We start from the raw sequence: 27,905 nt of genomic DNA, 5'->3' as shown, positions 1-27,905 counted from the left end.
AGTAAGCTCCATGCCCAGTGGATCTTGATTTCACAACCTGAGATCAAGACCTGAGCTAAGAGTCGGACCCTTAACTCATGTTATGATTTATGCTTCTGTTATGGGTAGGCAGGCATAAGAAAAGATCCCTTGAAAAATCCTACACCTGCTGTAAAGCAAGTAGATGTTATAATACTGGAATATTCTTCCATATACCATTTCTAAGAATCCTTTTAGTAAATTTCTCCAGAATTTAGGGCTAGGCATTTATATCATTTGACGTGCATTTGCGTGTCTCTCCTTAGAAGCCTGTGGAACATCAAACTCTCCTCCCTCCCCCACCTCCCCTTCCTTCTCTGTTCCCCTCTGTGGTTTTCATAAAGATCAAAGCTTATGGCAGTTATAGTATTTATCTCGTCTTTGGTTTTGAATACAACTGTTTTCCCACCATGGCTTTCACTCTCTTTTAAAAGTTTTATTTTACTGTTCTCAATTTTTTAAAGTGTTAGTATTACACACCAATCCATAAACCTCTTTGGAAATAGCATGGTCCACACTGTAAATAAGTTGGCCTTAAACTAAATGAAGGTAGTAAGTAAACTGATTAGTGCTGGGAGCGCAGCCGCTGTCTAGTCCCGATACGAGATGCGCTCAGTGTAATGGAGCCGCTCGCTAGAGTGGACACTCTTCTGCCCATGTGCTCTTTTACAGCAAGATTAACAGGAAGAAGGACAAGGAACAGGTATGTAACAAATAGAAATAAAAATAGTGAATCTCAGGTGTACACGAGGAGAGCGTCATCACAAAGGCAGTTTAGCTGAATAGGAGAACACTCAAAAGTAATTTTCATAAAACCACTCTTGGTTATCACTATGCCTTTTTTTTTTTTTTATAGAGTCTTCTCTTTCAAAGCTGCTTCTTTGTTTTTTAGTTAAAACACAGTTTGATTGCTGCGGACGTTCCCGCATACATGAGGTGTGTGGGCCTTGGCTGCTGACTTGGACTTAGGAGCCGTGGAGTCCCACAACGTACTAAAGCCATGGAGTAACCCAGTCGTCCGAAAGATAATGGACATGTTTTCAGTTGTAGGAAGAAAAGATACAATTTTATATTTGAAATGTCATTGGCTAATACCCAATGGATTTTCAAAATTAGGTTATCAAAACCTTAATTATCCAAAGTCAGTTTAAGTACTGAAACACACAGACACACGACACTAACATTATAAGATTAAAGGCACATAAGAACGAGAATATCATGTCAGAATGTATGAGGCTATTGATTATATTTAAATAATTACTTTTCTTTTTCCTTCTGTAGGTGAAGATGACTGAATAGAATTTACCACAGTTACTTTAGAATCTCCAAAAGCGTTGCTGGCGGAGGCCTGACTAGGAGGTAGATGGTGCATCTTCTTACTTTCCAGAGTCTCGTCAGCCTGTTTAGGAGCAGCCGTGCTGGTCTGGTCGTGTTTAAAGACATAGCCCGACCCAAAGAGTTCTTCCATTAGACTGCTTTTCTTATCTCTGAAAGTATCTTTTGCTTTTGTTCGGGAAGACTTGCCAAAAGAGGGTTCATACCCACTCACAGAATGTTCTGGCTTCAGTCCGGCCGCGTTACCGCGGGGCTTGCTGGTGCCCACGCCGCCTCTCATCACACCTGCCCCGACCGGGCCGCCCAAGGCAGGAAGCCCGTGGTGCAGGTTCTCAGTCGCTTCTGTGAACGAGTAATGCTTTCTCTGTCTGAAGGGTATCTTGATATTCGCAGCACCATTTTTATCAGGCATCTCGTCCGTGTCACTTACTTGGAGACTTGTTTTGAATTTTTCTTTCCCTGCGTTGTCTTCCTGCTTGCCTTCCCTTTCAGGATGAGTTACTTGAATTCTTTTTGGTGGTAGTTCTTCTTCTTTCACCAAAGTGGTTTTCTTTTCTTGATCTTCTTTTGTTTCTCTCTGTCTTCCAATATTCGCCAGAGGTGGTTGTACTTCCAAATGTTCCTCTTCCTTCGATAAATCTATATTTGAAAAATAGTCTGTTTAGTGATCTTTAAAATGTAGGGATTTCTATTTCAAGAAGGCATACTGAGCACACTATTGATATCTGACAGGCACATGAACATGACATGCTTCCAACACTAGAATACAGGGAAAGGTGCTGGTAACAAGCTTGAAATGTTCTACTTCCCTAGAACATACCAAATAAATAAGAATTATGAAACCAAAAGAAACATGATATTCATGAAAGAAGAACTAACATTTGCTAAGAAGTTATCGGTGGATGCTCATCATTCCTAGGCGATGGAGTGCCATTTAAAACAATGAGAATACTTTTCACCCATCCAAATTGGCAAATAGTTTCCAGATTTGGTGAGAATATGGGGAAATTGGAACAGCTGTTCCCCATTGGTGGGTGTGTCAATTGGTACAGCTTTTTTTGGATGGCAATTTGACTGTAACTATACAAAAATTTTAACTTTTTTTTTTTTTTTTTTAGAGCAAGAGTGTGCACGTGTGCATGGGGGTTTGGTGAGGAGGGGCAGAGGCAGAGGGAGAGAGACAATATCATGCCGATCCCCCTGAGCAAGGAGCTCGGCCCAGGGCTCAGTCTCACGACCCTGAGATCATGACCTGAGCTGAAACCAAGAGTCAGATGCTCAGCCGACTGCACCACCCTGGCACCCCTGTATCTATCACAATTTAAGTGAACATACTCTTAGATCCAACAACCTCACTTCCAGGACCAAACTGTACAAAAATACACAAAGATACATCTAAGGATGTGTACTGCAGCATGGCGTAGTAACAAGGAAACATCCTAAATGTGTGAAGGGGCCACGGGTAAAGAAGTGGCGTGCGCGGTCCGTGGGATTCTGGGCAGCTATTATAAGGACTGGGGTGGGGACGTGGGGACTGACGGGGAGGGAGGTTCCCGGTAGGCTGCTAAATGAAAAAGTCGTTGGAGGCGAGCCTTCCTTTGCCGTTCCTTACTCAGGCACTCCGGAAGCCCTGCCCTCAGCCTGCCCTCTTCGGAGGAAGGGCTGTTCCAGATACAGAGATGCACACCTTCTGAGGAAACCCGCACCCACGACCTGCGTCCCGATCACTTACAAACCTGGACGGTCGCTCGTTTGTGGCGGGGAATGGGGCAATATCACATGAACACATTCTCAAATGAAAGTATTCATTTTAATCCGGGAAAATTAAAAAAAAAGGGGGGGATTCTAGCAAGAGCAATTGTTTTAAGAATTAGTGGTGAGCAAAGAAGCCAGCGGACTATATGGTTAATTCTAAATAACTGTTCCTGTTGTGCCCCACGATACCTGATGCAAATGTGAACACGGGACACCTTGGGTGAAATTGCCCCTTCGCCACCTCCCCCTGTGTGAGCCCCCTTCCGGGGCTAGGGCAGTGGGGCTGCTCCCGGCCTCCCTGCCCTGCGCTTCCTGCACAGCGGCTTCTACTCCGAGCCCTTCGTGGCTCCCCGCGCCCCCACCGTGCTCACCGAGCTGTCCCGCAGCTGGACTCGGCCAGCGCCCCCCGCAGCCCCCCGGCTGCGCAGTCCCTCCTGCGGGGCGGCGCGGGCATCGCCTGGAAGGCCCTCCTCGGGCGTCCGCTCCGGTCGCCCCCTTCGGCCCCCCTAGCCGCCCTCCCCGCCCCTCCCGGTGCCGGCGCTCTTGGCATCTCCTCGGCCCTCGGCCGTGCGGCAGAGCTGCCCTGCTGCACGCCCGGCGGGTCCTTCCTCGCTGGGGCAGCGGCGCACGAGGGCGCGACTCCTGCCCGGGACCGGACCGGACACTGTGTGTGCCTCAAGGGTACTTGTCCCGTGAATGGATAAGCTTTCCGGGACAATAATTACCGACACGGACTAACAGCGCCGTGGAAACCGACCCGCGGACTTGTCAGCCTCCGTCGGCCCCAGACGCGGCGGCGTCCAGCGAGCTCCGTCGAGCCCTGTGTCATTTGGGCGAATTCGGAGGCCCCCACGCCGAGGGTGGGGCCCCCGGAGCGGGACCCGGGCGGGGGTGACTGCGCGCAGCGGCTGCGGTTGCGCCGCCGTGGCGCGCGCGGCACATTTCCGGTCAGCAGTAGTTCCACATGGACGCCAGGGGGCAGTGGCTTTAAAATTCTGAACCGAGGGGCGCCTGGGCGGCTCCGTGGGGGAAGCCTTGGACTCGACTTCTGCTCGGGGCCTGACGCCAGGGCCGTGAGATCGAGCCCGCACGGGCACGGTGCTCAGCGGGGAGGCCGCTTGAGATTCTCCCTCCCTCCCTCTGCCCCCAGCCCCACTCGCGTGTGCCCACTCTCTCTCTCTAAATAAATACAATCTTAAAAAAGAACTCTGAAGGTAAATGATCTCCAACCTAGAATTTCTTTCTAGCCAAGTATTCATCAAGCGTGAGGGTCGCGTAATGCCGTTTCCCGCTGACAGGCAGACACATCTACCTTACACGTACCCATTCTCCAGCAGCTGGGGGAGGATGTGCTCTTAGGGCACGACGGCTCGTACCCAGGAGGAGGCCACGGTTTAGGAACCAGAAGACTTGGCAGAGAACGGGGTGGCAGGAGCCCGTGGGGAAACGCAGGTCCCAGCACCAGAGCTGCGCGCCAGAGGTACAGGGCACCGGTCCGGAGGCCAGGAGGCTGAAGCACTGCGGGCTGGCGCCACCAAGACCCCTGCTCCGCAGAACTCCCGGGCACGGAACGTCCTTGGCCTGTCTTGCCCGGGGCCCGATGAAGGTGTTGCCCTCGCCATCATGCGCTGCAGCCTGGCTTGGCTGGGGACACAAGCGTTCTGCTTGGACCTACTCCCGAGCGCTGGAGCTGAGTCTGGTGATCTTAAGACAGGAAATTCTGGGCAGCCCATTCCCTCCCACCCCGTCTGTCCCGGTGTAGGTGCCAGGGCCCTGATGGTTCTCTGCCTCCCAGGGGGACGCTTGACTTCACCCCAGATCCGACCCCTTGTATGTCCGGGGAAGCTGAAGCCAGAGTCTGTGCGTCTTTTCCTGGGAGTCTTCATTTAAAGTCTTCCTTAGCAGGGATGTTGCCCTTTACTCAGCGAGGTTTGGTTTTGCTGCTCAGTGTGGCAAGACTAAACATATTGTTTAAGGATACACACTGTGAGGAACAGCAAGGGAATGACGGGCATAAAATGGAAGATGGTGGTTATTTCTGGCGGGCGGGGGGGGGAGGGCTGTGGTTCGGAAAGGCCCACAGGTGTTGGGGGAACACGAAGGTGCTAGTTCTTAAGCAGGGGTGTGGCTACACAGGTGTTCATTGCCTAATAATTCTTTACATTGTATATATGTGTTTTATGTATACTTTTATTTACTTTTTATAAAGACTTAATTTATTTGATGGAGAGAGAGAGAGCACAAGCAGGGGGAGCAGCAAAGAGAGAGGGAGAAGCAGGCTCCGTGAGGGGCTTGATCCCTGGACCCTGAGGTCATGATCTGAGCCGAAGGCAGGCTTAACCAACTGAGCCACCCAGGCGCCCCTTATGTATACTTTTCACACACACACCACACACACACAGAATAATTCACAACTTAAATCAAGTAAGAGTAAAGGAAACTTTTTAAAAGTGGTTACAATTACCTTCATATTTTCTCTTGGAATCCTCTTGGTTTGGAAGTTTGCTGATATAGTGAGGAATTGCACAGGTTATTTCAGTTGATTTTCCTTTATGACCAGTGTTTCCAGTTGTCTTTTTACCCTATAATTTAGAAAAGCAGCAAAACCACAGTTTTGGGGGTACAGGCAATTTTAAATTGTATTTTGTTCAATGAATATAAATACTTTTTGTGGAGAATAAGAGACTGTTTATGCCCCATTTTCATAAAGATATGTTCAGACACTGCAAGAATTCAAATCTGTTGTACCTTAGCTGTCAAAGATGGAGCATCTTCCGATTTTTGGGTTTCCTGGTGTTTCATACTTGTCAATGAAAAACTTCTGTCTGCTTGTACAGATTTTGTTGAAACTACAGAACAGATACATTATATGTAAGAAACATTTTACATGTGGAAGCAACATTGATTTTAGATATAAAATAACACTGAAGTTTGTAGTATAAGAGTGTACAGACATTTAAAACTTTTTTTTCCCCAAAATATGGATAACATTTGCCGGTTCCCCTTTACCCTACCATTTCACCGGTTTTGTCTTATTTTGGGCCACATAGGTTATGGGTGTCAAGGAGGCTTCAGGCCAGGAGGGCCTTGCTGTTGGTGGACACGCCTTCCCTGCCCAGACACACAGTCGTGAGGCAGTGAGCCACAGCGACCTCCTGTGGCAGTGCTCTTGGTTACCAATGGTTAGAATGATGGCTCACGCTGGAGCCTGCCACTAAACCTACACTTTCCTCCAAGTGTGATCCCATTTAAATGACCCCGTGGTTGGTATGATCATCTCTGCTAGCTATTAATCTGGATTACAAAGCAGAAGCAAACAAAGGAAGGCAAGGAAATTTGAGGTTGTTGCCTTTAAAAGTAAGCGTGTAGACAGATGACAAATACCCTATGTGGAAAACCCAAAAGACTCCACCCCAAAATTGCTAGAACTCCTACAGGAATTCAGCAAAGTGGCAGGATAGAAAATCAATGCACAGAAATCAGTTGCACTTCTATACACTTAACAATGAGACAGAAGAAAGAGAAATTAAGGAGTCAATCCCATTTACAATTGCACCAAAACCCCTAAGATACTTAGAAATAAACCTAACCAAAGAGGCAAAGGATCTGTACTCAGAAAACGATAGAACAGTCATGAAAGAAATGGGGGAAGACACAAGGAAATGGAAAAACATTCCATGCTCATGGATCGGAAGGACAAATATTGTTAAAATGTCTATGCTACCTAGAACAATCTATACATTCAATGCAATCCCTATCAAAATACCATCAATTTTTTTTCACAAAGCTTGAACAAATAATCCTAAAATTTGTATGGAACCAGAAAAGACCCCGAATAGCCAGAGGAATGTTGAAAAAGAAAAGCAAAGCTGGGGGAATCACAGTTCTGGAGTTCAAGCTCTACTACTAAGCTGTAATCATCAAGACAGTATGTACTGGCACAAAAACAGACATATAGATCAATGGAACAGAATAGAGAACCCAGAAATGGACCCTCAACTCTATGGTCCACTAATCATCAACAAAGCAGGAAAGAATGTCCAATGGAAAAAAGGCAGTCTCTTCAACAAATGGTGTTAGGGAAATTGGACAGCCATATGCAGAAGAATGAAACTGGACCATTTCCTTACACTATACCCAAAAACAGACTCAAAATGGATGAAAGACCTAAATGTAAGACAGGAGTCCATCAAAATCCTAGAGGAGAACAAAGGCAACAACCTCTGTGACCTCGGCCGCAGCGACTTCTTGCTAGACACATCTCCAAAGGCAAGGGAAACAAAGGCAAAAATGAACTATTGGGATTTCATCAAGATAAAAAGCTTTTGCACAGCAAAAGAAACAGTCAGCAAAACTGAAAGACAACTGACAGAATGGGAGAAGATATTTGCAAATGTCTTATCAGATAAAGGGCTAGTATCCAAAATCTATAAAGAGCTTACCAAACTCAACACCCAAAGAACAAATAATCCAAACAAGAAATGGGCAGAAGACATGAACAGACCTTTCTCCAAAGAAGACATACAAATGGCCAACAGACACATGAAAAAAATGCTTAATATCACCTGGCATCAGAGAAATACAGATCAAAACCTCAATGAGATATCACCTCACACCCGTCAGAATGGCTAAAATTAACAAGTCAGGAAACGACAGATGTTGGCAGGGATGCGGAGAAAGGGGAACCCTCCTACACTGTTGGTGGGAATGCAAGCTGGTGCAGCCACTCTGGAAAACAGTATGGAGGTTCCTCAAAAATTGGAAATAGAGCTACCATACGATCCAGCAATTGCACTACTGGGTATTTACCCCAAAGATACAAATGTAGTGATCTGAAGGACCACCTGCACCCCAATGTTTATCGCAGCAATGTCCACAATAGCCAAACTGTGGAAAGAGCTCAGATGTCCATCGACAGATGAATGGATAAAGGAGATGTGGTTCATATATGCAATGGAATATTATGCAGCCATCAAAAAATGAAATCTTACCATTTGCAATGACTTGGATGGAACTAGAGGGTATTATGCTAAGTGAAATAAGTCAGTCAGAGAAAGACAATGATCATATCTCACTCGTATGTGGAGTTTAAAAAATAAGACAGAGGGTCATAGAGAAAGGGAGGGAAAAATAAAACAAGATGAAATCAGAGACAGCGAAAAATCATAAAAGACTCTTAATCATAGGAAACAAACTGAGGGTTGCTGGAGGGGGGGTGGGGGATAGGGTAACTGGATGATGGGCATTAAGGAGGGCATGGGATGTAATGAGCACTGAGTATCATATAAGACTATAAGATGAATCACTGAACTCTACCTCTGAAACTAATAATACACTGTATGTTAAGTAATTGAATTTAAACTAAAAAAACCCACCATCAACAAAAAACAACAAAAAAGTAAGCACGTAGTGGCTTTTTCTACCAAAGTAGGGGTGAGTGTTCCTATTGTATTTCTTCTGAGCAAAGCCTTACGCCGGCAGATCTTGGGGATGGTGGATAAGTACGGCCTGTCTTGAAGGAAAAATACTACTCAGCAATGAAAAGGTACAAACGAATGATGGCAACAGCAACATGGGCAAATCTCAAAAGCATTAGGCTGAACAAAAGAAGCCAGACACGGAAGAGCACCTGCTATGTGATTCCACTCACAGGAAATTCTAGGACGGGCAAAGAAGGCTGCTCTGACAAGGGAAATCAGCGGTTGCCTCAGGCCAGGGCCAGGGACTCCTGATGGCAGGGGGTCATGAGGGGTCCTCCTGAGGAGGGGGGTCTGTACTGACTGGGGTGCTGGTCACATGCATGTCAGCTTTTGTCAAAACCCGCCAAAGTGCACACTTAAAATAGGTGCATTTTACTGAGGCAAATTGTACCTAAATAATGATGATTTAAAAAACCCCCACACTGGCCAACAGATGTACTCGGAAGGTTCACTGTCTGGCAGACATTTTGCTCCCAGCTGGGAAGTGGGGCTCCTGCTCTGCCTGCAGTAAGGACATGCCGGACTGAGCGGGGGCTGGGAGGACAGGAGAGCATGTCTATTTCTCCTACTGTTTCGACCATATCCCACGGCTCATTATTCTTCTAGAATCCCAAAATGTTTCAATGCCTAGTGAAACTGATTTTTCAAATATCCCTTATTTGCATGATATAAAGTAGAAAAATATGACTCCATCCTTAAAAATAGATTTTGAGCAAAAATAATTAAAACGTACCTTTTGGATAATCTTCTTTGTCATGTAAATTTTTAAGTATCCGACTAGTATAGATGTTTCTAATTTCAAGCTCTCGATCCTTCTCCTAAAGAGAATCACAATACCAATATTTATATAAATATTTGCTCTGATCAGCCTCCATTTTTTTCTATAAAACAATTTAAGAGGGCTCAGTATTTTTTGAATAAAATCTATAGATGCTAGCAGAAACAGAAATAGGCCATAACCTTATATATCATCCCCGACACCAAATAGTACTTTTTAACAGAGCAACAGACTTTTGTGACGGGGACAATATTGCCGAGGGCTTTGCGAGCCAGCTTCTTTCACTGGAGGTTTTCTGTCCCCTGGGTCTGTGCCATGAAGTTTGCTCGTTTTTTCTCATGGTCCAGTATAGCACTAGCCACGTTGTGATCTAAACTAATTAAAATGAAATGAACAATTCAGTCCTCCCTCACATTACCCATGTTTCCAGCGCTCAGTAGCTGCCCGTGGCTGGTGACCACACTGTTGAGTGGTGCAGGTAGAACATTCCCATCAGCACAGGAAGTTCTACTAGACACGGCTGCATTTAGACAGTACATGCAGGGTGGGTAAAGCCTAGAACAAAGGCATCATTGTTCAGCTTTAAATCTCAGTATTGACTTTTTATTATTTTTACTTTTTAAAGATTTATTTGTTTATTTGAGAGAGAGAGAGAGAGAGAGAGAGAGCATGAGCACAAGCAGGAGGGGCAGAGGGAGAGAGAATCCCAAGCAGACTCTTTGTTCATGACCCTGAGATCATGACCTGAGCCAAAACCAAGAGTCAGACACTCAGCCGACTGAGCCACCCAGGCGCCCCAAAAGTATTGACTTTTTAAAGTCTTGGCAAAACAAAATGTGTGAAATCCTGACTTGCTGAGAAAAAAAAAAAAAAAAAGGTTTCACTAAGCACCAAACACTCCTCTTACACATGCATCAAGAGGCAAGCCTGTTAGACTCAAGATCACCAAGTTTTAGCCAAAACCACAGTCAAAAGGAATGTATGAGTGAAGGGTGTCTTCTACTGTGTGATTAGGCAGGAAAGCCTGGAGGAGGGGGCCCAGGGAAGGGTGGGGGCAGAAATGCGGGGTAGGGAGAGAGAGAGAGAGATCGGATGGGGTTCTGGTCTCCCTGTGCCCCTCAGAGATATGAAGAGGGTGAAGAAATAACTCTGAGGTTTGGGAAACTCTCAGCACAGGAGGCCTTGGCGTGGCCCAGGAAATTCAAACGCCTTCATCAAGCCCCCAGGTCAGTGTGGAGCAAGAGTAACATGGCATTGCCAAGTGGTAAGTGGAAAAGGCTAAATGCAATGTCCAGGCAAAGGGCTAAAGAGAGTGCTTCCCTCACTTACACAAGGAGTGGGACCCCACAGAGGGGAGCTGTGCAGAAAGCTAGCGAACCTGCTCCCCACTCCTCAAGGTTACTGACCCAGGTGATCCCACAGCATAGGCTTTGGGATCGACGGTCTAGCCAAGGATCAGATGGCAGATGGATCTCAAGGCATTGGCATCCACAGACAACAAGCGAAAATCACTAAGATTGGACCTACTGAGAAGAGGCCATGAGTTTCACCAGCCATATTCAGGTCCTGGGGACTTGGCTAGTTAAGGCCAGTCATTCCTCAGTAGAATTAGGTCTAGAGGTTCCAGAGGGCCAGGCGCCTCTTTCCCTTTCCCCTTTTACCAACAGAACGTGTACGTCCTCCCTGCCCCCTGCCCTGGCTAGATGCTATCTCCATTGAGAAATGGGAGATGGGGTTAGGGAAAACTGCTGCAAGCCTCAGAGACAACCTAAACTCAGACCAGTTTCAACTGGAACAGACTGAGACAAGCTTCTGTATAGTCTCCGTATCTGTCCGTGTCCCCACCTCCCACCTGTGGGAATGGGGCTCATAAGGGAGTACAGTTCAGTTATGGAAAATAAAAGACATTACATATTTTTGCACATCTGACCTGGAGCGGGCAGGGTTTGTATTTATTTTTTATTTTTTTAAAGGTTTTATTTATTTATTTGACAGAGAGAGAGAGAAAGAGAACAAGCCAGGGGAGCAGCAGAGGGAGAAGCAGGTTCCCTGCTGAGCAGGGAGCTCAACGTGGGGCTCGATCCCAGGACCCTGGGATCATGACCTGAGCCAAAGGCAGACACTTAACCGACTGCGTCACCCAGACGCGGCTGGTTTGTATTTATTTTAATCATAAAATTAATCTGCTATCAGAGGTAAATGGATAACATATGAGAATATTAATCTTTTCTAGAAATTAAGTTTCTGGGAACAAAAATGTTACAGTATGTTTCTCTTTTTATTTCTAATTGTGATAACACTGCATTTAGCAAGAAAGAACAGTAATGGGGACACTTTGATGCCACGAAAAATTGATCGAGTTTATTCTAGATATTATGTTTAAGAAGAATATAATGTAGATCTAAGATTTTTTTTTTTTACCCCTACCAGTTAAGACAGGAATGATTTTGATGTTTAGAGGGACAAGCGTTGATCGTCTGGAAAATTCAGTTATTTCTTTTGATTTGGTCCGTCTCCTTGGAGGCTGGAGTATTTGCTTCAGCAGCAGAGAGCAGGAAGAAGGCAGGTAAGAATGGCTGACTGGCAGGTGGCTGCTGCAGGGCTGGCTGGGGGCAAAAGGAAGTCACGTGAAGGACAGTCCTCCCTCAGGCTTGGAACAAATGTTCAAGTCTGGATGCCCTCCACAGAGCTGGGCTCAAAATCAAAGACAACAGGTTCAGAACGCAACCCAGGACACTTGTGTAGTTGAGGTCAGTTAATCAAGAGAAGCAGTGAGAAGGAAAATCCACATCTAGGAATGCTCATGGAATGCTTGGGGAATATTTATAGGAAAGACTACTCACAAGCTCAGAGACTATCAGGTCAGAGTTGGGAAGTTGGGTCATGGTGGAAACCATATTAAGATCAGGGTAGCTGGCTTCCAAAAGACAGGAAACAATATCTTAATAGACAATGCCACTTTGGCAGGGGTGAGCTTGTAGCCCAGATGTAGGGTGGAGCTGCAGTACCTCGTCTGGGAGCTGTGGAAGACTGACATTCTATCCCCTTACTTTGGTCCATACTCTAGAAATGGAGCAGAGTCTAGAATTGCTGTTGGATGACTTCGAAAATGAGTTTCAGGGCACCTGGGGGGCTCAGTTGGCTAAGCGTCTGCCTTTGGCTCAGGTCATGATCCCAGGGTCCTGGGATCGAGTCCCAAATCAGGCTCCCTGCGTGGCAGGGAGTCGGCTACTTCCTCTGCCTCTCTGCCCCTCTTGTGCTCCCCATCTCTCTCTCTCTCACTCCCTCCCTCCCTCCCCAAGATAAATAAAATCTTAAAAAGAAAAGAAAAGAAAAGAAAATGAGTTTCAAATTACAGAAACAGAAATTCTGATCTTTGGGACCATGCCCTCCCAAACTCAGGTATTAATGATTTATGTTAATATGGCAGACTGCATTTTTCTAAAATTGGTTCAGCAATATTTCTGGTCCCATACTCTTCCAGAACCCTGTGACTCTCCATCAAGAGTCCATTGCTCCTCCTCTTGTACTGCCTTGACAAAGGGAATGAGGTGGAAGAGACGCTATGTGACTGGTTCTCTTCCTGTCTGTATCTGTCCACTCTTCTCCTTGGAACCTAGCCGCCATGTTGTGAGGAAGCCCACACCACATGTGGGTGGTTCTGGCCAATACCCCAGGTATGATCTCAGCTGTCAGTTGGCACCAACTGCAGACATATGTGTGAGACTTCAGAGAATTCCAGCCCCCAGTCTTTGAACCACCTTAGCTGATGTCAAGAGTGGCAGAGATGAGCTCTTTCCAGCAAGCCCTGCCCGAATTATGGATTCGTGAACAAAATTAATATTCTCATTTCTTAAGCCACTAAAAGTTGTGGAGTAATATGTTATGCAGCCATAGTGACTGAAGCAGTCAGGACACTAAAACATCCTTGAAGTTTCTATTCTTTTTCTCCTTGGGTCAGTACCACGGATGACCATGAGGCATAAGAGGCAATCTCATTTTTCCAGATGGAACAGGACTGGAAAGAAGGTAGGAGTATATCCTGAATGCAGGAAGAAACTATAGGTGATAGGCCATGGGTGTAACGACTGAGTTATGGGAAATGAACCAGTGGATTGTTTAAATTATTTTGTACAACACACTCCTTTGTGTCTTATTTTCCTCCATGTGTTTTTCATCTGTCTTCTGGCTCTTTGTTTTTGGGAGATTTCCTCCATGTCCATGGATTTTCCTTATCTCCTAGCTCTTCTACTGAGTTTCATATGCTGGAATCATCTTTTAGTTTTCACTTGCTGTTTTCTGATTTTTTCCATGTTCATAACATTCTTACTTTATGGGCATAGTATCTTCTTTCCTGGATATTAAACTAAACCTACAGGGTGAGCTGTTCTGCTTGCTATTCCCGTGCTTTCTTCATGCTGCTGGTTTTCTTCACAGATGTGGTTGCTTGAACATATTTAAAAATAAGGGGCTGGATTATTTTATTTACCTTACTATTTATTTTATACAGAAATTTATTTCTTTAGTAGGCTTCTTTCCTGGACAGGGAGGCAGGCTGGCTCTGGGTAAATCAATGGGACATGCTGACTGTCAGGTTTCACTTTGAGGCAAGTCATTTGACTAAATGCCTCCCACATTCCAGAATGTACTCTTTGAAGGGCTTTACCTGGAATGTCAGCATTTTACCCTGGGTGGCTGGTTTCTTCTCAAGCAATTCATTCACAAACTTCCTGCCTGATGGAAGATGCTGGACTCAGGTACTGTGAGTGCTGTTGACAGGACAGGCACGTGAGCTTGGTGACTCAGTCCCATGTGCTCAAGTGCTTTTCCCTCCTGTCCTCCGCTGGACAAATCCTTCTCCAGCACCTCTTGCTGTGGCTTCTTCTGCTCTGTGTCATCCACATAAACGCTTCCACACGCTTTCTGTCTTCAATAAATGTACCCAAATGTCTACTGTTTGCCGATGACTTGCCCCCAGCTCTTTGCTTTTGTGTGTCTACTTTCTTTCAGTCCTTTACTGATTCCTTCCACGTTTTGAAGGGAGGGCAGTTAGATATGGGCTATCATCCCCAACAGTTGAGGCCAGAGTGAACAATGTCTTTCTCAGCCCAAACCAGAATCCCCATTTATCTGCTGGTGAATGTGGTGTAAGGTCCCCACCTCTCCTGACAGCAGTTGGTCTCCTGATGCCTGGTCCCACCCCAGAGATTCTGATTTTGCAGGTATGGATGTGGCCAGGGCAATGAGTTTTCAAAGCTCCCAGATGACGAATGTGTGGCCAAGTCTAAGGACCTCACTTCAGCCAAACGCGAAGATGGCTGCCCCAAGGCTCTGCTCCTGCTGGCCACTTGTGTTGATTCTGAGTTTGGGGTTTCCCTCCCCATTCCTGTTACCTCACCAGCCATTTTTCTGCAGTGTGATTTAGGTTGTGATTATCTGTGTCTAGTTTCTCCATCAATCCAAAAAATTGTTTTTGATCCTTTTATCTTCCAGAAATTCTTTGGCAGTTCTGGTACAATTGTGGTATCTTTTCTGGGGTTATGGGTTATTGTCCCCCCGCCAAGATTTTATTTATTTATTTATTTGACAGAGTGAGACAGCGAGAGAGGGAACACAAGCAGGGGGAGTGGGAGAGGGTGAAGCAGGCTTCCCGCTGAGCAGGGAGCCCGATGCAGGGCTTGATCCCAGGACCCTGGGATCATGACCTGAGCTGAAGGCAGATGCTTAACGACTGAGCCACCCAGGCGCCCCAGGTTATTATTTTAAAAGTATGTTTTCTGTCATTTCCATGGTGTTGGGGCAGCAAGGGATTAAAAATGTGTATTTAGCCCATCTTCTTCATCTATTTCAACTCTTTTTTATGCATAAATGTGATTTTTCTTATTTTTCCCTTTGAAAGCATTTTATTATAAAAATATCAAAAATATACAAAAGTAGAGAAAATAGTACAGTGAATCTCCATGAACCAATAAACCAGATTCATCGATGAACAACTCATGCCCTGTCTGTTTCTCTCTACACACCACCCTCTCTGATCTCTGATTCTATTCTCTGTCTGGGAATTATTTTGAGGCAAATTCTAGACATCATATAATTTAATATGTAAGTCCTTCACTGTGTATCTATAGCAGACAAGGGCATCCTTTTTTTTTTAATGACATAATGTTTATATTTGTTCATAATTTTGTTAAGTTCATGTGATAAGGTTTTGTTATGTTATTCTCTTTGTCTTTTTTTTATTATTATGTTATGTTAAGCACCATACATTACATCATTAAGGGGCATCCTTTTTAAAACCTAACCACAATATCAACAATTTCACCCACCAAAAAAATCAATAATAATCCCATAATATCAAATATTCAGTTTGTTTCACATTTTTCCAACTGTCCTATAATTTTTTTCAAAAGTTTGCTTGAATCAGATTCCAAGCAAGATCCAAAACATTGAAATTAATATGTAAAAGATTTTATTTTTATTTATTTAAGAGAGAGAGGGAGAGTGAGAGGGAGAAGCCGACTCTCCACTGAGCAGAGAGCCCGATGTGGGACTGGATCCCGGGACCCTGAGATCATGACCTGAGCCTAAGGCAGATGTTTAACCGACTGAGCCAGCCAGGCACCCTAATTCTCATCTTTAAAGTACAGTTTATTTTTTTTTTCTTTTAAAAATATTTTATTTATTTATTTATTTATTTAGAGTGTGAGTAGGGAGAAGGGGCAGAGGGAGAGGGAGAGACAGAATCTGGAGCAGACTCCACACTGAGCATGGAGGCATATATGAAGCTCGATCTCACTACCCTGAGATCATGACCTGAGCCAAACTTGAGTTGGACGCTCAACTGACTGAGTCAATCAGGTGCCCCTAAAACACACTTTAAAAGACAGTTTTGCAAACATTTCCAAGAGAGACTTTAAAATAAATCTGTGGGCCACTAAAGTTACTCACAATATTTTGAAGATGTAAGGCAATTAAAAAAAAACTTAGTTTGGATTCCATTAACATGATAAGAAAACACAATAATATTAATTCATGTGACGGAATGAGAATGTTAACAGGAAGTTTTGTTATGAATAGCTTAGAGATTTGATTTTTCTCAAATATTTTCTCAGCACATATTCACCAGGCTGTGAACTCATCCAGTAATTTCAGATCCTCTATCTGTTCATATGGTTGTAGGGACAAAAAGTTAATTTGAGAAATAGATTCTTGAAGTTAAATAATTTAAAGAATAGCTTTGATATTTTGGGAAGCAGAACTTCACAAATTTTGTTACACTGTGCTTTAAAAGAAGTACCTTAACTTTTTGCTGAAGGCGTTTTATTTCCATTTGCAGAGTCTTTGTAGCTGCTTGAGCTGCTAAGGTCTTCCGGGTCTCAATGGCCAGCTGCCGATTAAAGGCTCTATTGTTCAACCTCAGTTGTTTTTCCAAGCTCTGAAAACAGTATATATTTCAACTCTTCGGTAACCAGTGTAGTATTGTTAAAAAAAAAACAACAAAAAAAAAAACAAAACTTCAATTGTAATGGAACTAATTGCATTTATGAGAAGTGTGAAGTTTTAATACAATTTTAGTGCATGACTGCTACAGGGGACATAGATTAGAACTAAATATAACCACACACACAGACAGAAAAGCCAAAAAACCCCAGATCACAACTCTAGAGAATCAATATATTTTGAACCTAATGTTTTTTACACTCTGGAATTTGATTAAAAAAATACAAACAACCTTTGAACATTTCTTGAAAATGAATAAATATGCCACGCTTTAAAACTCAACCCAAGAGGTCGTGCTAACATGGCAGGTGCATTCAGGAGCTCTGTCAAGCCTCGGTCGCTGGAGGGCTGTCCAGCAGCCGGCAGCTGTGCGGGCTTGAATGCGGGCTTGAATGCGGGCTCAACTCTCCGCTGACAGACCCTGGAAGCTCCTGCAGGGACTCACCCTCCACCCCCCCTCCCCAAGGAGGGAGGAATTCTAAGACCAGAAGGTCTCTGCCAGCACCGCGGCCATCTGCACCCAGGGCTCACGGTTATGCGGGCACCTCCCCTCCATCCCCTGCAGAGCATGAGAGTTTTATTGCAGAACTCTATGGTCTGGACTTGGACAGAGGCTTGGCCGAAAGGCCTTTTCTTTCCTTTTTTCCCACATTATAGTATTAATACTTTCTCATTAAAGAAAAGCGGGCAATATGGTAAGCTAGAAGGATGAAATAATCACTAAAAACCCCAGTCTCCAAACTATTAACATTAAAAAAAAATACATGTTTTGGCTCATAAACATTTTCTCCAACCACCAAATGCCCTGCAGCCAAACAAAATTTCCCATATGACTAAGTGCATCTGATAAGAAAATAGTTCTTGAATTCTTTTTGGTTTTGGTTACAGATATAAAACAGGAACTACTTGTATATGTAAAAATATGTAGATGAGATAAAAATACATTTACTTTTCCCTGACGGACACGTGCTAAGATGGGTCCAGTATTACCTGGAAGGTCAAATAATAGAACTTCGGATTATGAATTACATGACTGAAAATGAGGCTGCTCATCATTTTCTGGAGCTCACATGCCTGTTTTATGGGAGAAAATGCTCTTTGAAAATAGAGGATTTTTACCAAAGAGGAAGTAACCGATAAAAAAGTACATGAAATGAACTTGATATTTTCTTATTTCAAGTTCATAAAAAAATCGGCCTCTTACCATCATATAATAAGGCATTAAGCAGTACATTTTTTAAGTTTATGTTTGTCCATAGAGACCAAGGGCTAACATAAAATTGGCAGAATTCTCAGTAGAATCAGGGTGTTCTCCCAAATCATCCCTTATAGTACAGTCCCCGAGCCTTTGATGACCATGTGCCACTCAGGAAGATCAACGTGTTCATGTCAATGATTGTAGTTCCTTTCCCCTCGCTGTTCCCAGGAGCATTATCTAGGAAACGCTTCTGTTGCAACATACCAACAATGTCTGTGCGGTGGTGAGAAGACAGTTGACCAGGGAATACGAGGAAAGGGGCGGGAGAGATGCAGGGGGCAGGCTTTTAGGAAAGTAGGCTTTTAATAAATAGTTTGAAGTAGAAGTTTAGCAGATTCTAAGAGATTTCACCCACCCAACCCAACCCAACCCAACCCAATACAACCCAACAACCTTTCCAGCCCACGAACAGGCTTAGAGAATGGTCATTTCCAGACAAACAAGCCCTGCCACAGGATGAGCTCACTAGACCACAGAAGGAACATTTCCCATTCCCCCGCCCCTGAACCCCCCTTAGACAGCATCACTGGTGTGGCCCTGCAGGCAAAGCAGCTGGTGATGCTTCACTGCACAGGGGCAAGCGTGATGCATGTACACCCTCTCCATGTCCATTTTGGAACGTTACAATTTCTCTGAAATACGGACCTGTATTTTTTTGTCATTTGCCTCCATTTTTGTTGTAAGAACAGACAATCTTTGAGTAAGTTCCTCCCTCTCTGCAAGGTTTTTGTCTTCAGAAAGTTTCTGCAGTGCCTGCAAGGCATCTTTAGTTTTCAGCAGCTCACTGTCAGCTTCTCGAAGTTTCCTAGATGCACTTCTTTCCTTTTCCTGGGATTTCCTAAGTAGCTGCCTCAAATTTTTGACTTCGTTCTGATGTTTTGCCATAATTTGAGGTAGATTATTTTGTGAATTCTCATATTTCCCTATAGCTTTCAAGTGCCTAAGCTGAAGCTGTTTCAAAAATTGATTTTCTATGACCGTGGCTTCCAATTTACGATGGATATCCCCTAGTTCATTTTTTAACTCTTTAATCTTATGAAGCCTTGCTGAGAGTATGCGATGAGTCATAGCGTCTCTTCTTTGGGTAATCATACTGTTTTGGGAATTTAAAAGTGGTGCATTCCCGTTGTGCTTTTTTTCAACTGAGATTTCCTTCTGGCCTGTGTAAGCAGATAATCCAGTTTGTTACTAGTAATATGCATACACATACGCTGATATGCACGTTTGTGTTCCCCCACCCCCATCCCGCACACGTGCGCACATAGACAGGCAAACTAGAAGGGAAAAGAGCATGTAATGAATAGCCATGCTCCAGGGCAGGGATTTCATATGCAGAATACTCCGTTCAAGGTCAGCAGTAGTCTATTTAACAGCTGAAGACTGTAAGTCATTTGTCCAAGGTTATATAACCACAAAGTCACATGGAATGGATTGAAAAGCAGGTCTTCTTTGACTGGAAAACCTGTACTTCCTTCTATTATTAAAGCTATACTAAAAACCATAATAATAGATAACATTTACTAAGGGCTTACCGTGTGTTAAGCATTGAACTAAATGCTTTATGTAGATTATCTGATATAATCCCTCCAATAATATGTTATGAGGCAATTAGAGTGTAACCTTAGAGTCCAGTGTTATATATGAAGACCTCATATATTCAAAAGGACCCTTAGAAAGCCATTGAGCTGCTTAGAGGAAATATACGGATATTCCATTTCTCAGTAAATCCAACATAGACAATTTTTCCTGTTAGTTTGGGCTTTAAAGAAATACAAGTTGGCTTGTATTCAGAAGTCTGTTTTAAACAAAATGTATCTAAACAATATTACTCCCAGCTTATAAGCACCAAGCTTATGTAACTGCATTGAGTGTGTCAAATGTATATGTAACATCACTGCATTATTATCCCCTTTTAAAGATGAACAAACTGATGCTTTGTGAAGTCACTTACGGATGGGCACACAGCTAGTAAGTGGGAGACAGAACCCCGGTCCCATATGTACGTGCATCCATATGACATTTCTGTACATATATGTGCACACTGCAGATGTGTGTACATACTATTATATTTATATTCTGAGAGAGATTGAAACTAGATTCTAGGATCTAAAGGAAACATGGTCTTCATGCTGGAGTGAGAAAGCACTTAGTGACCAGTGTCACTGGAGTCCTAACCTGAAGCTATTGGCCCAACTGTGGACCCATCATCTGAGACTCGGCTTAACACGTTCGGCCTAGGTGGTGGGAGAGGTGGTTCTGCCTGCAATGGAAGTGAGCCAGCAGAAATCGAGGGTGCTTTAGGGGATAAAGCATTTCAATCTTGCCTATGACAGACTACACAGGGATGGCACGATCATAGTATCTGTATCACATCAATAGTTGATGGACTGTCTTTACAACTATGCCTCCAAAGGTCCTTATTTTCCCACCGGGAACAATTTAATAAGGGCTCTGGTTGGATATTTGAGTATTTTGGAATAGGTTTTTGAGCACGCTGAAAATTGGAAAGCGGAAGCCATTCTCTAGGACACCTACTGGAAGGCCAGGCACTTTAATACCTTCGGAGCTGGCTAGGGGAACGCCAGACCCAGGCAGTGTGGATCGGGCTGGATTACAACAGAGGTGGGTGGGGCTGTCATGTCCTACACCATGTCCAGCATGACTGAAGCCTGACTCCCAACTTAGAATATTTTACACTCTTGGGTGGTGTGACTTGGAGGAGAGAGGGATTTCCATGGGACCAGAAGGATGAGGGGTGGTGGGTTCTGTGGGCAGTGAAGGCTTCTGTCTCTGTCTTATGCTGTGCTCACGTGATGGGAGGGTAGAGTCAGAATGAGTGGGTGCCTGGGATGAGTCCCTGTGGCCGTGGGAGCACTGGCCAAAGCTCCAGGAAGAAGTGTGCATACAGGGGCATGGGTACTTTGAAAACAGGAGGTATCAGCCTCTTAGTGATCAATGTGCTTGGACAAGGAGCACATAAGTGATGAGAATGAAGGACCAGAAGCCCTTCCCCGGTGTTCTCACCTGTATAAGGCCACCCACACTCTCTCCATCCCCCAAACACGCCCGAGATTGCATTTTTTGCCTACCTTAGTGGGTGTTTGGGGGAGGATGAACCAGATTTGTTTGCTTCAGAAGGTAAATATACCACTTGTGTTTGAGTGATACAGAATAAATTCATACTATACATATTATGCATACTTGTATACTAATGAAGGTTATGGAAAGTTGAAGCAGGGTTTAGTCAATGATTTTGTATCTCATTACACTAATATACACATGTAAGAATGACAAAATTTACAATTTCTTTCTTTCTTTTTTGTTTTTTAGTTAACATATACTGTATTATTAATTTCAGGGGTAGAATTTAGTGATTCATCAGTTGCACGTCACACCCAGTGCTCATTACATCCAGTGCCCTCCTTAATGCCCATCACCCAGTTACCCCATCCCCCCACCCACTTCCTCTCCAACAACCCTGTTTGTTTCTTAGAGTTAAGTGTCTCTTACAATTTCTATCTCATTTTATACAATGAGGCAGATTTGGCCTAATGATTAAACTACTCTTAATGAAGTGACTAAATTAATTTTGATTGCACCAAAATTAATTTGCCCCAATTTATGACCAGGTATCTTGCATAAAACACTCAATAAATATTTGTGGAATAATAGAGGGAACAATTTTTAAAAGTTAAATTATCAGGCACTTAGAACCCAAAGTACAGTTATTGTAGAAATAATTTTATAAGTTCTGCCTTTCATGCAGCCCCACAAAAGTGTAGAATCAATATAAAATGTAGTGTATAGAGCCATGATCCCTGTCATAAAACCTTGGGGCTAGACTGTTTCTGAATTATTATTATTATTCTGGTGCATATACAGTATTCTCCATAGTACTCCCAGAAGTTTTGGGGACAGCAGACTTTAATCAAAGAATATTTTTGTGAAATATAGGACTCTTCACACTAAGTGAACTAAAGATCAGTCTCAGTTTTTGGTGCCAAATCAGTTTAGGTGCCAAAAATATAGAAAATGTTTGATTTTCAGAGTCTTGTAAATTACAAATGTGGATAAGGGATTGTAACCAGGGAGCCTACTGACGATGTGGGTTCTATTGTGATAATCTCTTCCAAATGCCACAAACAGACTTCTTTTGACAGAGTCCCATGTGAGAGAAGGAACTGGACCTTCCATCTCCTACCCTGGGCCTTGCCTGTGAGTGTGAGGCTCCCAGCTCTCTGGGAAAGGGGCTTTTAGCCTTTTGAGAATCTGGTAGAAGCTCATGGGTCCTTCTCCCTCGAAAAGTTTACAAATCCAAATAGACACAAAAAATGCAAAGATTTTCATGGGGCCCACAGACATGGGTCTTAGATTAAGAATCCCTACCCTACAGTTTGGAAGAAGGGGACCTGAAGATTCTAGACGATCCAGAAGTAGCCCAGGGAGTCCTAGGCACACCTGGTCACAGGAGACTGGGGGTGGTTGATATGGGTAATGTAACAGTAGGCATGTTCCACATATAGTATAAAGTGCTTAAGTATTTTCCAGCTGTTGACCGATGGCGGTTCTGATGGTCAAGTGGAAGAGAGTTTCACCTATTTCTCTATTAGGGGTATTTATAAGCCCAGAGTTGCCTAAAATGGGAGGGAGTCATCACGGTCCAGGCAGGGAGGCAAGGAGCGAGATCAAGGATATCACAAGGCTCCTTGAGCGCTGTGAATTGTGCAAGACTGTTGAATCACAGATCTGTACTTCTGAAACAAATAACGCAACATATTTTAAGAAAAAAGAAAAAGAAGAAGATAGCAGGAGAGGAAGAATGAAGGGGAGTAAGTCAGAGGGGGAGACGAACCAGGAGAGATGATGGACTCTGAAAAACAAACTGAGGGTTCTAGAGGGGAGGAGGGTGGGGGGATGGGTTAGCCTGGTGATGGGTATTAAAGAGGGCACGTTCTGCATGGAGCACTGGGTGTTATGCACAAACAATGAATCATGGAACACTACACCAAAACAAATGATGTAATATATGGTGATTAACATAACAATAAAAAAAAAAAAAAAAAGGAATGGATGGAGTTGGTGCTCCTACAGGTCCGCGAGGGAATTACATTATTAACACCCTTTGGAACCACCCCTGTTTCAAAGAATGATCTTTGCCTCACCGGACTTGAAGCCCATCTTCTTGGGGTATTGAAACAGGTTTTTACATTTCATTGGCAATTCAAACCTTGGTTCTTCTGCTGAGATGAGAGGCAAGAAGCCAGTGAGATCCAAGTATCTGTAACGAGGCCACCTGTTAACTAAAAACGGAACCAACCTCACCAGTGGGCTCCGGGAGGGTAAGTTGGGCAAGAAGGCTAGGCTTTACATTTTCAGCCTAACTTCCTGCCGTTTTGTCATGATTCTTAATTTCTCTGTTTTCTAATTCCTTCTATAGAAGCTCCCCTCTACAGACACATTTAAAACATGGGAGGACAATAAAACGGAATGTGGACTACTTCAGATACTAGTGCCTTAAAAAGTAATGTCATTAGAAACAGAAATTTGGTCTTGCTTGGGAAGTGTTGCTTCTTACCTTTAGACTGGGAGATTTTAGAAACGTACTTTTTCTTCCCGTCCTTTTTTTTTTTTATCACTGGCTTCTCTAAATAATTTCTATTAAGAGCGGTTTCTGAACGTTCAGAGAGAAAGTCTTCTGAGTAATCACAGCGAGAACTTAAACTTCTGCAGGAACACTGGGATCTGCTGTAGTCAACACTCCTATCGGAGGTGTGCCCGGGACTGCCGCGGGGACAGTCACCTGTGCCCAGGCAGCCCCCGCACTCAGCGGCCCTCCTACTGGGTCCCAATGCCGCACCGGGGAGATGCCCGTCTATGTCTGTTTCTGCTGGGCCAGCCAGAGACATAGTAAACAACCTGACAGAAGAAAAATATTTTTAGATTTATAGCTATTGACATTAAAATGAACCTATGCTTTATTATATTTAACTATAAATGGAGGACTAGGAAAGGGAAACAACACATTCCTTTGAAGTTATTTTCTGGAAAAAAAATCTCAGTTTGGCTTTTATGTTTTCCCCACCTAAGATATGAGACCCCTGAGACCAAACTTTGGTGAGATTATGCTTACAGGTAATGTAAGATAAGGTTCACATCAGAGAACAACAATGACAACAATTTATGAATTAGTGAATTACATCCTCGTTTTCTAAAGATGCTGACATTTTTTGCCTTTAAGAAAATGACAGTATGTGGTAAGTGTGGGTGGCCTGTATGAAGTGCAACACTTAGGAAAGTCAGACATATTTGTGGAGATGCACATACTTTTATTTCTTAGCGATGAAATCACACTTTTGAGATTAAACATATAGTATGGAATACAACTAATTAATCTACTAGTTCTCTAGAGTTCATATTCATTCTAAAATTAAGAGCAAGAGTGGGTCCCAGGGATGTACACTTGATCCATGATTATAAGGCTTTTTTATATTTTAATTAAAAAATTTGCATTCCTTTCTGTGCTTCATTTAGACTATTATAACATGAATATGACTTCTCTGATTATATGCTACATGATGAGAGAAGCATGTCAGAAAAACATGCTGATTTGCATGGAAAAATCATCCAAGTGTTGGAAGCTTTTTGAAGACAACCCATCCAATGGAAAGTTCACATTTGTTTAATAAAGAACTGACTGTATTTGCAGCTACACAAAGACCGAACTTCTATAAATAATGGATTTGGAAAAAATCAAAACCAAGTTTGTCTAATTATTATAAATTTATCTATTTAATGTGAAAAAGCAAAATCTTACTTGGGAATTAAACAACAATAAAGTAAAGCTGACTTCAAAGAAATGTGTTTAAAAACTAAACATGAAAATGAAATTTTGTGATGTGATCCTAATTTCTCATCAGGGACAAAAGATTCCACATAGTCCAAAGTCCTTGTAACCAAAGTCCATGGCTGAAAAACTTAATTTAATTAAGACCTAGACAGAGTCACTTTTATTTCGGGTAGATCAGATTCAAATTAAGTACAAGTACAATGTGATTTAAACATAGTAGTTCTTCAGGAATGTTTAGACCAGGAATGTTTTAGTTCAGTGAATCACTCCCCAAAGCAACTTTCACATACTGCTTCAGGGGTCCATGCAGCTAAAGTAACTCTTCAGCATTTGCTCCTAGCACCCTGCTTAATTAACATTCAGTGAAAAATAAGTTACTGTATTTTACTTCCACTTTATTTTTAAGTTCTTGGTATAGAGCCTAGGCAGTAGTATTGAACTTGACTGAGCGGAGTAATTTGTGTGACAAACAAGGCTGGGTGACAGTGTCTCTCACACAAACTCTCCTACACACGCCCCACGAGGTCTGCAATACTCCATCCTTCTTGTTTGATCGAAGGGCCCTGGGAGAGATGACAGCCCACAGTTAAATGCACACTCCCCAAGAACACAAAAGTTTCATAGGAAATTTAGCTCTCTGAGGTAGAGTCCAGCTCCAAGATAGCTCAGGGCAGCTACTACATAGCTCCTCACGTGGCCCTTATCCACAGTAATTTAGAAAGCGTGATTCCAATGTACTCAAGGTTTTTTTCTCAAGTAATCTCTATGTCCGACGTGAGGCTCGAACTCACAACCCTGAGATCAAGAGTCGCACTCTCCACTGACTGAGCCAGCTGGGCACCCCTGCACACGAACTTTGGATACTGTTGATAAGCTCTTAGTTGTCTGAAGTGAGAATTCAAAATGGAGAGAATATGAAATCAAACACAAGAAGGACCCCACACGTGGGCCCTCTAGAACACTAACTTTAGTTACACACCAGACGGTTCTGCAATCCTCTATAATGCCGCTGCACTAAGGCACAATAATGCCGTGCGGATCTGTCAGATCAGCACACTCGGAACAAACTCATCATCTCCCAGGGGCTTTACAAGGGTTTTTTTTTTTTTTTTTTCATTTAATACCCCCAATTCTTCTGTTTTATCAAGAAAGCAAAAGAGAAATTAGCTGCCACCAGACACTTCCCCACAGGGATCTAATGTCCTCTCTACTGAGTTTTTTGGGTTTTTTTTGGTAAATCAGTTTCTGCCTCTTTCTGCCTTGGTTTGACTCTCAAGCTTTCTCTTTGTCTCATGGAACACAGGAGGTGGTTCACCATCTCCCTGCTACAGGAATCTTAGCCCCAGTTATCCTACTATTAACATCATTATTGTACTTAATCTTTCGTGAGTGATTTTACTTCCCACAAGCTGTGTTCACATCATCTACTCCCGGCCGCGTGAAGGGGACGGGCTCAGACGGGTGAAGCAGTTGTTCGTGTTTTCCCCCTTCGAGGTCAGGAGTTTTTTCATTAAGCATCTCAACAGCAAACATCACGCTGGTGGTGACATCACACATCCTAAGGCAAAGAATCGATCTTTCCAGACCCGTTCTGCTGTTTAACAGTGGACAGACGCACAGGCAAAGATCCTTACTTTTGAACCTTTGCAAATGGATTAAGAAGAGACCGAGACGTTGGTGTATGCGATCCCGAAGGACCAAAAATGTCCCGCTGTGGCCCTCACAGCCGTCCCTGTCCTTGTTCCTGGGAGGGATTCCCCCTCACCCTTTCTTTTTTTTTAAAAATTCTTTTTTTAAATATTTTATTTATTTATTCATGAGGGACAGAGGGAGAGAGAGAGGGAGAGAAGCAGAGGGAGAAGCAGGCTCCCAAGGAGCAGGGAGCCCGATGCGGGACTCGATCCCAGGACCCCGGGATCATGACCTGAGCCGAAGGCAGACGCTTAACGACTGAGCCGCCCAGGCGCCCTCCCCCTCCCCCTTTCTCGCTCATGACTTCAGCTCCTAACTTGCTCCCCATCCATCCTGATAAATCCACATCCCTGCGAGAAGCTAATAGCCACTAATCCCTGAGAAGAATTAGTTCTTGACCAGTTGTTCCTGGCTGACCTCTTCTTCTAAAGCCTCTATAAAAATTCCCTCCTCCTTCCTCAGAACACCCCTTTGAGAAAGCCACCCCAGCATTGTAGGATACAGGCTTAATTCAAGAGTGTGTATCATTTACAGTCACAAATTTTCCAACAGCTGCAAGAGTGGGAGTGTGCCCGTCGAAGGTGACACTTTGAAGGCAGACCGACGTGGGTTTGAACTTGAGTCTGTCAATTAGTTAAGTGATCTTGGCCATCTATACAACGTGAGTAACAACACTATTCCCTGGGGTTATTATAGGGAGAAATGAGACAGTGTCTGTAAATACCTAACGCGGAACCAAAGGACGCAATCAATGAAAACTAGTTCCCTTTTGGAAGAGTAATTCTAGGACAAATGCCAGGACTCTCCAGGGCATTCTCTGTGTCTTTATGAGACATGCAGCCATGAGTCAGTCTATTTCCCCATCGACTGTTTTACTGGGAACAATTGCTTGACTAACGTCCTTTGACTGAAAACTCCCCGAAGATAGAGACTGTCTCGTTCCTGTTGTAACTTCAGGCCTAGCAGAGTGCTGCCACACAATCAGTATTTGCAAATGCTTGAATAATGGTCACCACCGTCACTACCGTACACTGTATGCCAAGCACAGAGCTGGGAGCTTACATAGAGTAGCTTACTTCATCATGAGGACAGTCCTGTGCAATGGGTATTAGTAACCCTATTTTATAGATGAGCACCCTCAAGCCCAGAAAGAACCCGTCCAAGGTCCCAAATCTAGAGTAGGAGAGCTGAGTTTTGAATCCAGGTCTGTCGGCCTTGAAATTTTTTTTCACGTAAACCATA

General features: G+C 43.6%; 2 protein-coding genes across 5 annotated transcripts in view; one reads left to right on the top strand and one right to left on the bottom strand.

The window, feature by feature from the left end:
• Window positions 1-2,006, top strand: part of GET1 (guided entry of tail-anchored proteins factor 1) — a 39,517-nt gene extending 37,511 nt beyond the window's left edge. For both annotated transcript variants that reach the window (XM_088023842.1, XM_088023818.1), the window contains one exon: window positions 1,300-2,006. In XM_088023842.1, coding sequence (XP_087879968.1) covers window positions 1,300-1,313 — 14 coding nt within the window. In that variant the 3' untranslated portion in view covers window positions 1,314-2,006. The remainder of the gene's footprint in view (window positions 1-1,299) is intronic.
• LCA5L (lebercilin LCA5 like) lies at window positions 1,268-24,030 on the bottom strand. 3 transcript variants are annotated; one of them, XM_088023811.1, is made up of 8 exons: window positions 23,700-24,030; window positions 23,287-23,424; window positions 18,770-19,284; window positions 16,664-16,801; window positions 9,322-9,406; window positions 5,857-5,957; window positions 5,573-5,690; window positions 1,268-1,992 (listed from the first exon to the last, which is right to left on the bottom strand). In XM_088023811.1, exons 1-8 carry the CDS (start codon window positions 24,028-24,030, stop codon window positions 1,268-1,270), a joined length of 2,151 nt encoding a protein of 716 aa, XP_087879937.1. The 3 variants fall into 3 exon arrangements, with proteins under 3 accessions (XP_087879937.1, XP_087879938.1, XP_087879940.1); XM_088023812.1 differs by having other exon boundaries at window positions 23,287-23,417; window positions 23,708-24,030; XM_088023814.1 differs by lacking the exon at window positions 23,287-23,424.
• Between the last annotated feature and the right edge of the window lie 3,875 nt (window positions 24,031-27,905).

This window comes from Eumetopias jubatus, unplaced genomic scaffold, assembly GCF_037043125.1.
Source record: "Eumetopias jubatus isolate StellerSeaLion01/CBP00866 unplaced genomic scaffold, mEumJub1_p1.0 scaffold_1, whole genome shotgun sequence".
Taxonomy (NCBI): domain Eukaryota; kingdom Metazoa; phylum Chordata; class Mammalia; order Carnivora; family Otariidae; genus Eumetopias; species Eumetopias jubatus.
The sequence above is the reverse complement of the archived record's forward strand: the minus strand, read 5'-3'. Positions and strand labels throughout refer to the sequence as shown.